The 12,536-nt window shown below is 41.7% G+C and overlaps 1 protein-coding gene across 2 annotated transcripts in view; it reads left to right on the top strand.

Moving 5' to 3' along the window:
- FBLN1 (fibulin 1) overlaps nucleotides 1-12,536 on the top strand; it is an 81,800-nt gene that overhangs the window by 8,338 nt on the left and 60,926 nt on the right. For both annotated transcript variants that reach the window (XM_074901191.1, XM_074901190.1), the window contains exon 2: nucleotides 7,187-7,286. In XM_074901191.1, coding sequence (XP_074757292.1) covers nucleotides 7,187-7,286 — 100 coding nt within the window. The remainder of the gene's footprint in view (nucleotides 1-7,186; nucleotides 7,287-12,536) is intronic.

Consider the following 12,536-nt stretch of genomic DNA (forward strand, 5'->3'; position numbering starts at 1 on the left):
AGAGAGGTTGGAAGACAAAGAACGTGACTCTGAATAATACAGATGGCCAATCTGGCCTTCTGAAGTTCAAATACTGTGTGTAGACTTGGTGTTGGTTTTTTTTTTCAGCTGACAGTTCGATGGATGAGCATCACTAGTGAGAGAGTTTTCTTGACAGGACGAGAAAGGTTTCGTCAGATAAGTGCGCGATGAAAGTTGGAAGTGTTTTTTCTAACTGGAAACCTAAACCAATGCCTGTCTGTTGTAATCATGAGTTCCAAAAATTCGGGATGACATACTGTTACTGAAACGTGTTGGACTAGCGCTGAGCTTTCACAGAGTCCATCTGCTGCCTGTATCTGCATATGCTGAGAAGTGATAATCATGTTCTGTTTTCTCACATTCCTTAGTGCTGAGGCTCTTGCGGAGTAAATTGAGTGAAGGGCAAGGCCTGCACCGCATTGCACAAACTTAATCCATTAATGTGCTTAAAAGATTGAAAAATCTTCATAAGGAGGTGTAACTTTGATCCCCTGACCCGGACTGACTTCCAAATCCATACCCAGCTATGGTTATGGGGGCTGGGAAGTCAATGAATATGATGGTCACGTCACTTCTTGCACTGAGCAACTGGAAAGCTTTACTAGTACTAGCTTGATAAGCCTGCCCAGGCTCAGGTGGCTTTGGGTTGATATTATCATGAGCTTTATAACTATACTGTAGATCAGCACTGAGTAATGAACAGCTATCTCATCCCGGGTTGGACACCAGCTTTTCCACCATCAGCACCTCTACAGAGTAGCTGCTCTTGTAGATTGTTCCTTAAAAAAAAAATCTGTCCCTTTTTGATCTAGCTGGAATGCTACTGCCATGACAATTATCCAGTCCTTTTTACTTCTGCTTATTTTTTGCACAATTCCCAGAGGAACTCAGGGTTTCTTGTTCCAGGAATCATGCTTTTGGGTAACATTCTTAAGTTTATCTCCCTTTTGCACAAAATATTCGCTGTAACAGCTGAATAAGCAATTATTACATCACAGAAGTCTAAGGTTATACAGATTTTAACCACATTTCTTGCTTTGAACTCCCACGCCGTATGGCAATCCTGTTAAGATTAGGAAACTACCTTTTTTTAAAACAACCATATGCTCGTGCACATTTTGTCTATGTAAGCATAGTTCAGAGCTCGCACATGAAAGCATCATGTGCACAAAATGTTTGAATTTGTGTGACCTTTAATCACTTCTTATCTGATAGGTCTACTTCGTGACGGCTTTTGTAGAATTAGAGATCTGAGTTCCAGCTGTGTTTCTCCTGTCCTCTTCCTCCTGAAGTCTCTCTCAGAATACTACATGTGCCACCTTAACATCAGGACAGGCATCGTCACTGTTACCATCCTAACGTGACTCAAGGTTCTTCTGGATGCCCTGCTGCACATGGTTTGTGGGTTGTTTTGACAGGGACAAAATAGTGATAAAAGCTGCCATTGATTTTGTCCAAAATAGACTTGGTTTTTTCTCAATTAGTCAATTAGCATGCACAGTTACTATCTCTGAGTGAGAAGGAAGGAAACATGCTACCATCCTAACAAATCTCTGGTTTATCTTCATATTTTTCTGTCTCGTGATACCAAAAAACTGAACAGTTGCTTCAAACTTACAAAATGGACCAGACTGTGTATTCCTGTATGTTACAGCTTCCCTGTAGGGTTTCGACCTCCAAATAAAAGGGCACATTTCACTTGAACACAGACAATATTGTCAGCCTTTCCCAGAAGTGTTTTGTCATGAGATTTCTCTGGCTGATTTGCATGAAACATTATGCACTTGGCAGCTGAAGGGGCACCAGGTTCAGAAGAGCAGTACTGGAATTCTTGCTGGATCATCTCTGGCACTCCAGCTCTGAGGGGTGCCACGAGCCCATCAACTGCACGTGGTCACAGTCAGAGGAAAAAGAACCATCACTTTCTGCATAGTAAGTAAGATTTTTCAAGATGTTATAATCAGAATAGTTTCTCCCATCTGCTTCCCACTACCCCTTCCTTTCAGACACCCTAACTTATAGTTACGAGAAACTGAAGAGAGACCATGGCCTCCCTATGATGTCAGTCCCCAGAAGAGGGTGTAAGGAGGCACAAGCAGCTTCAGTATGAACTACTTGCCTGAAGATTTTCCGACCGGGAGCCACAGGAATATGCACACCTACAGCTGAACTCACAGCACTGGAAAAATACAGTTAGAAGACGATAAGACTGTCCTGTTTCTAAATACTCATTAACAACTCCGGATGCCAAAACAGTCAAAATCGATTCTAGTGCAATCCGGAGTTGACACCCAAAGTGTGAGACACTCACTTTCTAAGATTTTGAAAGAGATTTGTCCACGAATGACCGTTTCTAAAAGCAAACTGCAAAGCCAAGCTAGAGAAAATGTTTTTCACTGGTTTATTGTTATGTTGTAGAAGAATGGCCTTGAGGGTGGAGTCCTTTTTTTACTGCTTGTTTTTCACTTCCCTTTATTCTCAAGAGATTTTTGGCAGGATCTTTGGAGGATATGAATTGTGATGTCACCAAAACAATGAGCCTGGACCACAGTTCTCCCTCAAAAAGCTATCCGAAATCCTTCTCTGTCTGGATGCACTCCTACAGACGAGCTTGCTTAGCTTGGCCTGCTTTGAATTCTTGAGTTACTTGGTTGGAGTAGAGGTGTGTTGCCAGAGCTGGGAGGGAAGAACTGGTGTCCCGAGCCAGAGATTGTCCTCCTGAGGAGGAACTTGGCTGAAGACCCGTTTGTACAAAGCCCTGCAAAAACCTGCAGCCAGCTCTGCACTTCAGTTAAATGTGTATCGTTTTTCAACACAGTTAAGATTGATTGCAGACAACAGCCCTAAAAGTATGGTTATTTGTAACACATTGTATGAAATTTGATGCATACAATGTTTGTTAGCAATACGCTGTCAGACAGGGTCCCTATTCCCAGAGAAGAGATCAGACACAAATTCATGTCTTGCACCACAGGCAGATATTTATTTACAAGACTGATTTCCTCTGTAGCGTTATAAACTACAGTTAGCTTTCAGACACTGGCATGAGTTCTGGACACACTGAGGAATTCAAGAGAATATTGCCTTGACTTCAGAATGACAGAATTTTGACCATTGTTTTGGGTATGTAAGACTAGAAGGGTGACCTGGGTCACAGAGTACAGAGCTCTGTTATAAACTGACATTTAATATAATTCCATTTATAAATATAATGATTTTCTTATAAAAAAAGAGTTTGGTTTACTTGATCCCATAATTCTGATTATTGTTTACTGCTGTAATATTTGTTGACAGGAACCACATCCTCTCACAGGCTTTACTTATTGAGGCTTCAAATGGTCTATTTCTTCCAGTTTCTCCTCATATAATAGGGTTTTGATTCCCTTGACCATCCTCCCGGCCTTTCTTTCCACATTTTCCATTTTGAAGTAATCTTTCCTATAGAGGGATAGCCAGAATTATGCTCAGTACTTCAGAACTTTGCACTGTAGAATTGATAACTGTCTTAAGAGCAGCTACCTTAAGATGACGGATGCATCCTAAAATCTCATTTAACTTTTCCTTTGCTTTAAGATGTTGGATTATAGTCATTAGTTGAGAATATAGGTTGTTCCCTGCAAAAAAACTGAGTTACTGGAGGGCATTATCTTCTCTACTTGCTTTCAGCTGCTTTTACTTTTGGGAAAAAATGAGGATCTGCCAGTCGAGGTACTCATGTAAACTCTCTGATGCACGTCACAGTGTTTTTTTGAACATGTTAAATAATATTTAGGCTTATTTTGATAACTGCAACAGGTTAGGAGGTGGATACATGGGCAGACGGAAGGAGGCTGTAAGCCCCACACGTCAGGAGCACCTGGGGAACGATGGCTTTGTAACTGGTATAGGAAGAGCCAAAGGAGACAGATGCTTGTCCTTACGAGACTCTGCAGGAAGATGGATAGTCTTGAATGTAATGCTGCTCCTTTTAGGTGTGCGTGGAGCAAAACTAAGAATAAGATAATCATGGGAGGTATTTTATGATCCAGTGGAGAGAGATGGTCTGGGAATGATCTGGTGTGTACTCCCTGTTCTGCCACCAACTTGCTGTGTAATTTGGGCAAGTAATTTCATCCTTCTGTACTTCAGCTTCTCCATCAAAAAGAAGGAAATGAGATTTGTCTTCCTCTGTGCAGCACAGCTACCTACAGATGAGTCTTATTTATTTTTCATTAAGTAATCAGTCACAGAATCATTTAGGTTGGAAGGGACCTCTTGAGATCATCCAGTGTTTGAACACTCTGACAGTAAAGAAGTGTTTTCTTATGTTTAGATGGAACTTCATGTGGTATAATTTGTGTCACTTGCCTCTTGTCCTGTCAGTGGACACTACTGAGAGGAGTCTGGCTCCCTCTTCCTCATCCCCTCCTGTCAGGTATTTATAAACATCAGTCAGATCCAACCCAAGCCTTCTTTTCTCCAGCTCTCTCAGTCTTTCCTCACATGAAGGATATTCCAGTGCATAAATCTTCTTGGTGGCCCTGCACTAGACTCACTACAACAAGTCCATACCTTTCTTGAACGGGGGATCCCAGGACTGGACCAGTGCTCCAGATGTGGCTTCATCCGTGCTGAGCAGAGGGGAAGGATCCCCTCCCTCCCCCAGTGCTCTCTCTAGTGCAGCCCAAGATGGTGTTGGCCTTCTTTGCTGCCAAAGTGTGTTGCTGGGTGGTGATTAGCTTGGTGTCCACCAGGACACTCAGGGCCTTCTTTGCAGAGCTGCTTTCCAGCTGATAAGCCCTCAGTGTGTGCTGGCGTGTAGGGTTTATTCCATCCCACGTGCAGGACTTTGCATTTCTCGTTGCTGAACTTCGTGATGTTCCCATCAGCCTGTTTCTCCAGCTTGTTGAGGTCCCTCTGGATGGCAGTACAAGCATCTGCTGCCTCAGCCACTCCTCCCAGATTTGTATCATCTGTGAACGTGTTGAGGGTGCAACTCCTTCCCAGCGTCCACCTCACTGTCCACTTACCCAACCTGTACATGGTCAGCTTGTCTGCGACGGTGCTGTGCGAGTGTAGTGCTGAAACAAAGCTGACCTCTAAATGAACCTCACAACTGAATGCTATCTATTATTAGTATCTGTTAATTAGTAAAATTTATATTACCATTGCTGTTAATTGTTAGTATCTGATCATTAATATGTGTGCTCACTAGTGAAAGGTGTAGCTTAGACAAAATGTAATCAGTAGTGAGGCTGAAATGCTGTGAGAATGTATCCAACTGCCCTTGTTTAGCCTTCTTCAAGGCTGAGATCTCCAGTTGTTTGGTCTTGTTAGAAACTCCCTTGGTTCTCCCCCCTGAGCCCTGGCCAGGCTTTGGGTGGAATCCAACAGGAGGATGAAACCAGATGTTTCAGCTCAAAACAAGAATGCCAGTCATTATGACTTGCTGATTTTGGGGTATAGAAGGCTGGACCCTCTTGCAGCGACTCTGGAAGCCTCACCTATGGGTGGATGCACCTCGTAGGATTTCCCACGTGCAGGGACAGGTTCTCCAAATCCTCGCTGCATCCGGGGCTGCCCAGCATTTGCAGATCTAGATGATGGTAACGGATGCAAGTGGTGAGGGATCTTTCTTCACTACTGTTCTCCCCGTTGTTTAGAAATGATTAGGTGCATTGCCTTGCCTAACTATACGTAGTAATAAGTAACTGTACTATTCCGTGTTTATTTTTTTTCCTTACTGCTTATTTTCTGTAGTACTTAGTTATATCCTTTAATTATCAGCAGTAAAATGAGCCTACTCTTCTCACTCTGGTGTCTGAGTTTAATGGGCATCCTCGATCAGCAGAACAGGGAGATGGTGTTAAAAGCCTTACTGATCTCAAGGTAAACCCCATCCACTGTTCTCCCTGCATCCACCGAGCCAGCCAGCTCGTTGTAGAAGGCTGTGAGGCTAGTTAAGCATGATATTCCCTTCATAAATCCAAGCTGACGTCTCCCGATCACCTTCCTGTCCTTCATGTGTTGGGACATTGTTTCCAGGAGGATTTCCTCCATCACTGTCCCAGACCAGCCCGTAGTTTCCCATATCTTCTCTCTTGTCCTTGAAGACAGGGAAGCATTTGTTCTCTTCTGTTCTTCTCTCATTCACCGTAACCTCTCAAAGATAATCATGAGTAGCCTGGCAGTGACACCAGCCAGCTCCCTCAGCACTCAGGGGTGCAGCCTGGCAGGGCCATCAGTCAAAAAAACTTGGGAAACAAAGAGAAAGCATTAGAAAGCTGTCCCTCGTGATAATCAGATGGGTTTTTGACACAGATTGCATATTTATCATACAAGGAGCTGTTCAGTATCTGGACTACGAGATAATTAATAGGAAAATGTGACTCATGTTTTATTCCAAGTTCTGATACACCTGCTGTGCAGTGAACTTTTGCACTGGGGATATGAAGCAAACCTGTAGCGCTTGTCAATTCATTAACAGTATTTAGTTTTATTAAATTAGAGACTGTTGCAAAAATTAAATTAGAGACTGCACAAATAATTATCTTCAGTGTGCTTTTTCCCTTAGTTTCAGGGCCGGTGTAAGTTGGTATCTATATTAATTTTTCTTTCATATGTTAAGCGATCAAAATACCATATACATTTCTGTCTCTCTGGGCAATACTTCTGCATTTACAGACACACTTCTGAGCAAAACAGATTAATTGGATAGTAGCCTCAGGGAAAAAAATAGTTCTGCAAATTAAGTTTTGTCTTTCATATCAGAGACTTACTTGATTTATCCCGTATTCTTCAGGATTTTAAAAGGTTGCTTTTGATAATAAAGGGGTACAATCCAACAGAGCCTTTTATTGTGCGGGACTCTGAACTGTTTGCTGCTGGAGTATCAGTCCTTAGGCTGTGTCTTTATGTGGAAGGTTAAGGGAAACTGCTTCACCGAGGAGAAAATACCTCCAGCACTTGGGCTTATTGCAAGGTGCTAACGGATGGTTTGTTTGGCCGTGGCTGCCTTTTGGGTGGGGGCACTATTCTGTGAGTAGGTTAGGGAGGGGAGAATGAACTGACTCTCTCTTCTGGGTTTTTGGGTTGTTTTTCTTTTTTAACTGGCAGATGGAATACCCTTTACTAAGGTTGTATCAAATACGTTGTCATGTTTTTCTTTCTTTCCTCGTTTCTGCAGATCTTTCAATGGAAGAATGCTGTGACAAGGGTATTGAATGGGCAAACAAAAACAGAATGTGTACCTCTCTGCCATTAATATCCGAGTCCAGAGAATGCAGGTATATCGTTATGTATTATATATTAAACTGCAGTTCATATTTTATTGTAAAACTATGGGAATGACAGGTATGAAAGCTGATTTAGAAGATGAAGCGCCAAGCTCTTAAATCCAAGACTTTGAAATCCACATCTAGCCTTGGAGAGTACCTTCTGAGCACCTACTTTTCTTCCATTAAATCCTTCAAGTTTTTGGCTGTTGGTCTAGCATGGAGTCACCCAGCTCTAATCTGTTTGACATGTACTGTCACTCAGTCAGAAGTTCTTCCCCTGTGCTCTACTCACCGGGCTGGGACTCTGCCTACAGTCAGTACATCTCAGTGTGGCTCCACGAATGTCAGCAAAGCTTCTTCAGTTTATACGGATTGTGAATCTAGCCCAGAAATGGTCCAAATCCTTGGGCAAAAGTTTATCAGGAAACATAAGAGATCCTGTACATGAATCACCTATGGATTGAATATGTGCCTATGTATGTGTGTACAACAGCCTTTTAAAACTGTTTCTCCTGTGGGGTGCCACACAAATAATTGTCCCACAGCTGAATTGTTGTGTGGAGGAACTTAAAGCTTAAGTCAAAGAGATTCCTAGCTACATGGTGTCCAACTTCTGTCAAATGTATTTGACCATAGAATATAGTAACCTTCAGTTAATAAGTAGATTTCTTAATTCTACTGACATGTAATAGGATACAGATTTCTATTACGTAACCTAGCAAATGAAATAATGAAGTTAAATGTTAAAATGATTTGCACAGTAATATTTTGGTTATACGGAATCTCTCACATAGTTGGGCCATTGGTATTTTTTATGTCAGTGGTAGTTTGCATTATTTTTGCTGTTAAGTGCACTTGTTACATTTAATTTGCGGAGTTAACAGTGACTGGTAGTTTGAGGGGCAGTTTCACAGAGGACTTTGTATTTAAAACACGTTACACTGCTCCCCTCTATCTTTTCAAATGGATTGCAAAGTGATTTAACCGTGGTAATTGTAGAAGTGTTGGATTCATCTTTATTATGGAAAAAATGTGTCTTGCAGGCAAGTCTGTCCATGTTTTCTGAGTTTTGCATTTATATTGGCATTGAAAGCAGTCTCTTACGCAGAAGAATTGACAGATAGGACTCATATCCCAATTTAGGAAATACTTGAAGAGTCAGAAGAGTTACAGACAAAACAGAGGCAGGAAAAACAGGAAACCAAGTTTACTGAACAATCTAGGAGCGAGAATCTTGATGATTTAATGATGGCTTGATTAATGTGAATTGCGATTCTGCTGTAAATGTAATGTATTCTTTTAAAGATTGCCATTTTAGACAGTCTTTAGGACTTTGTAGGAACTGAAAAAGCTTGCTAATACTTCATCTAGCTTTTGTGCCTAACTGATATGTAATCAAGAAAATAGTAGTGATGTTAATCAGATGTAAATCAGTGATGGTAAATCAGAAATGAGTAAAGGCGCGTATTTTGTGAGAGGCGTGAGAACTTACAGAAACACACAATCACTTTATGATGCCATTTCTGACACAAAAGGGCCAAATTCTACTCCTAATTGCTGGTGTAACTGGAGCCAGAACAAACAGTGAGGGAGCATAATTCCCTTTGCAGGCACATGAGGGTGATGACTCTGATTTTGTACATTTGTTCCTACTGCTCAGAGCAAAACCAGGCTTTGTGCTTGCTGAGGTCTAGGCAGGTGAGAATATGGCACAGGATGCCTTTTTGGTTACAGATTTTCAAAAGAACTTGCTTCCTATTTAGACACCGAAATGCAGTGGGAGCTACATTATTATGTGGTTGTTTAAACCCCAGTTGGGGTCTTTTGACTGTCTAGTGCAGCACAGCATTGGACAGTGTTGATCATCTGACTTGGAGTGCTTTAAAAAAACCCGGGGCCTCGTGGGGGTACAAGCCCCTGTTACCTCCTGCCAGCTGGAGCTGTTTGCCCTGCGTGTTTCAGCTTGGGTTTGCAAGGTTAGCAGTTGAGTGCGAGGGAAAAATACCTTGTGAAGTGAGCAGGTCTGATGAAGTTACTGAGTAAGAATGGTTTTGTCTAGTTCCGGTGCAAAGACCGTGCAACACAGAACAGATTGGATGGGAGTACTTTCCCCAACAGGGTTTACACGAGTTTACGTGCTGGTTTGGAATCCTCTGCTTAGAATAGTAGTAACGTAACGGCATCTCGGATTCAGTCCTTCCCCCAAGGCAAGCCCACTGCTAGAGTTTCTTTTGCCTTTTCTTTTGTTCGTGTGAAGAACAAGCTGCCTCATCGAGTTGTCCCCTTGACCTTTCCCCAACCATTGAAAGCACGTTCATAGTAATCAAGGAGGGTTTCCACACAAGCACTGACATTCTCATATCTGCCGTGTGTCCTAGAAACAAGCTGACAGTTCTGGGGTTTTTTTTGGATCCTTCCCCCAAAGCCTCTGTGGTTCTTGAGGGACTTGCCACCTGTGTGAGCATTGCTTGCTGAATATGGGACAGTTGGAACTGGAGATGTTCTCCCTTTCTCATCCTACACCGCCGGGGAGCCAGCTGCCTGTCTGAAGTGCACATGAATTCCTTAGATCTATCTGGCTACTCTTAGTTACCTTCAAGTTGCAACAAGACTCCAGTCTCAATGTCCAGTCACTTCTACAACCTCTTACTGTGGTTGCTGGTCCCACACACGAGTACACCTCATTGTATTATCACTCTGGACAACGACAGTATTTTTCTCTGTGTCTTCATGACTCAGTAAATATGAGTGTAGTGTTTTAATGAATAATACCTTTTGGCTGTCATAGCAGCAGCTTTTTGCCCATTCATCCATTTTCTTGTGATGTGGTTAAACTCACAGCGGCTGGAAACAGCTGCCATTTCTTTTTGGAACTCAACCTGCACAATAAATCTTCCTTTCAAAATGAAGAGTTTCCCCTGCCCAGAGCCCTTAGCAAGTGAAGCAAATTCCTGGGCCAGAAACAGCGCGTCTCCATATGAGAATTCCATGCCTTTAGCACTGTGTAAAGTCTTTTCGGAGTTACATTGGGAATAACATTATTTATTATTAATGTTGCAAGAATGCTTAAAAGAGGAAGCTGCTCTGCTAAGGTACTGTGGGTAAACAGAACAAAAAGGTGGTCTGTGTTCCCAGGCAGAGACAGTGGCAGCACTCAGCTCCAGACTCAGGTGGAAACACCAGGAGGTGATAGAGTGTTTGATAGGCACCAGGGGCTTCACTCCTGGTAGATGTTTATTGATTTATGCCACTGTCAAGCTGGAAGAGCCTGAGACTTTGGACATCAACGTTGTGGTAGTTTTATGTCTGAAAAAGTTGCTTAAAGCTATTTTTGGAGAAGTTTGTGTTTATTAGTGATTATCTCTTCTCTGTAGCCAGCCAGGTGTGCCTCACGGTCACTATGATTTTTGGCTTCACAGTCAGAGGGATAGAAGAGTCTGCTATGCTCTCAGGGTTTTATTGCCACCCATCTAGGAGAACCTGCCTGCTTCACTTTGTGAATGATGTCAAACGCAGTCCTTCTCTGCCACAACGTCACCCGCATTGTTTCTCTACATAATGTATGGTATCATTATCATTTTACCCTTCACCTTCAAGAAAACTTTTATTATGTAGTCTACAAAGTTGTTTATGGTTTGCAGCTGATTCATTTTGAGGTTTGTCGAATCAATTATTTTTGCTTGAGTCTTGCTAATTGATAACACATGATCAAATATATATATTTTCATTGTTGAGGCACTCTTTTATTATTTTCATTTGTCATATTTTTCAGATCTGGCCCTTGCTGTTAATCTTCCTAAGTTCATTTCTGTTGCATGTTAAACTACAAACTGAAAGGACTTAAGGGCGAAAGACCCAGCTTGGTTTTGCAAAATAATTCTGGAGTGGAATCATTCATTTTTTAGTTTTAATATTTTTTGTCCAAGACCTTCCGCTGTGCACATGAATAGCACTGACATAGTTTGAAGACAGGCTAATAAGTAGACAGGGAGAGGCAGAGGGTAATGAAATTAGGCTGACAACAAAGACATTGTTTTCAGAGCAAAGTTAAATTTTAATGCTTTTATGGAAAGAGATTAAAGGAAAAAATAGGTGATTGCAAAATCTGTGCTGGTTTAGGAGCGCATTCTCTGGGAAGGAGAATAATAAATGTGAAAGGGTTGTGGAGGTAAATGGGCATGTAGATTTTCAGCTGGAAATTTATTCCGTGAAAATCAGTAACGGTTAAATTGTAACAGGAAGTAAAAGAATATAAATTCTGAATATGATTTCTATACTTGATTTCTAATCAAATTACCTAGTAAAGAAATTGATTTTAGATCAACATCTGCAACCAAGAACAAAGTTTTTTTTAAATGTCTGAGTGATTCCTGTTCACTGGTGAAGCCACGAATAAAACTCATCGTTCAGAGATGCGTGATTTGACCTGAAATATCCTGAGTGCGTGTCAGTTCTGAGGCCTCATGCTCCTAGGGACCCTGTATTTAGCGTTTTAAGGTTCCAGCCATACTTTAAATACTTCCTTATTGCAATAAAGTTCGGTGGCACTCTTTTAATTGAAAATCAGAATATGGCAGCTAAGGAAGAAGCAGCCTATGGCTTTTTTAATTGTTAGGAGTAATTAAAAAAATCCAAAACACAGGAAAGTGCTCCTCTACTTTCTTTCTGTTTAAAGACCCATATTGTAAGCTGTCTCTAGACATGAAGTTAATCGGAATGATACACAGGAAGAGTTGAAAGGTTTTACACGAAGAGACAAATCTAGATAGCCAGTAAAGATGGCTCCTTTACTGTGAAGTAGAAAGTGGGTATGTGTTATTTAGAGTCCAAGCCAGGGTTATATTAGAGTCCAAGCCAGTGAGACACAGATAATTTAGCAAAAATAGGGAGTGATACTCTTCATCTCAAGTCCTGGAGCCTGAAGAGCTTGCAGTGGCACACTCTAGTGACCATCAGCACGTGGGCTGGTGTGCAAAGGGAAGAGGATGGCCACCTGCGTGGGTGAAGTTGCAGGTGGAAGACCAGCACTCTACAGGTCTTTTCTAGAGTTTTTCTGTGCCATCTTTCAAGGTTTTCTACCTCCGTTACAGCCACAGAAGTGTTTGCAGTCTCAAGCAGTATTTGCTACCAGTGCAACTTCACTGTAGGATTTGGGCAATGAAGTGTGATTTTATTGTTATTGTTCTGAGAATGAACAAATGGTATTTTAATCTAGTATTCAATTGATGTTTAATTCCTTATTACAGTTGGGGTGGGCCA

This window comes from Athene noctua, chromosome 3 (genome assembly GCF_965140245.1).
Source record: "Athene noctua chromosome 3, bAthNoc1.hap1.1, whole genome shotgun sequence".
NCBI lineage: Eukaryota > Metazoa > Chordata > Aves > Strigiformes > Strigidae > Athene > Athene noctua.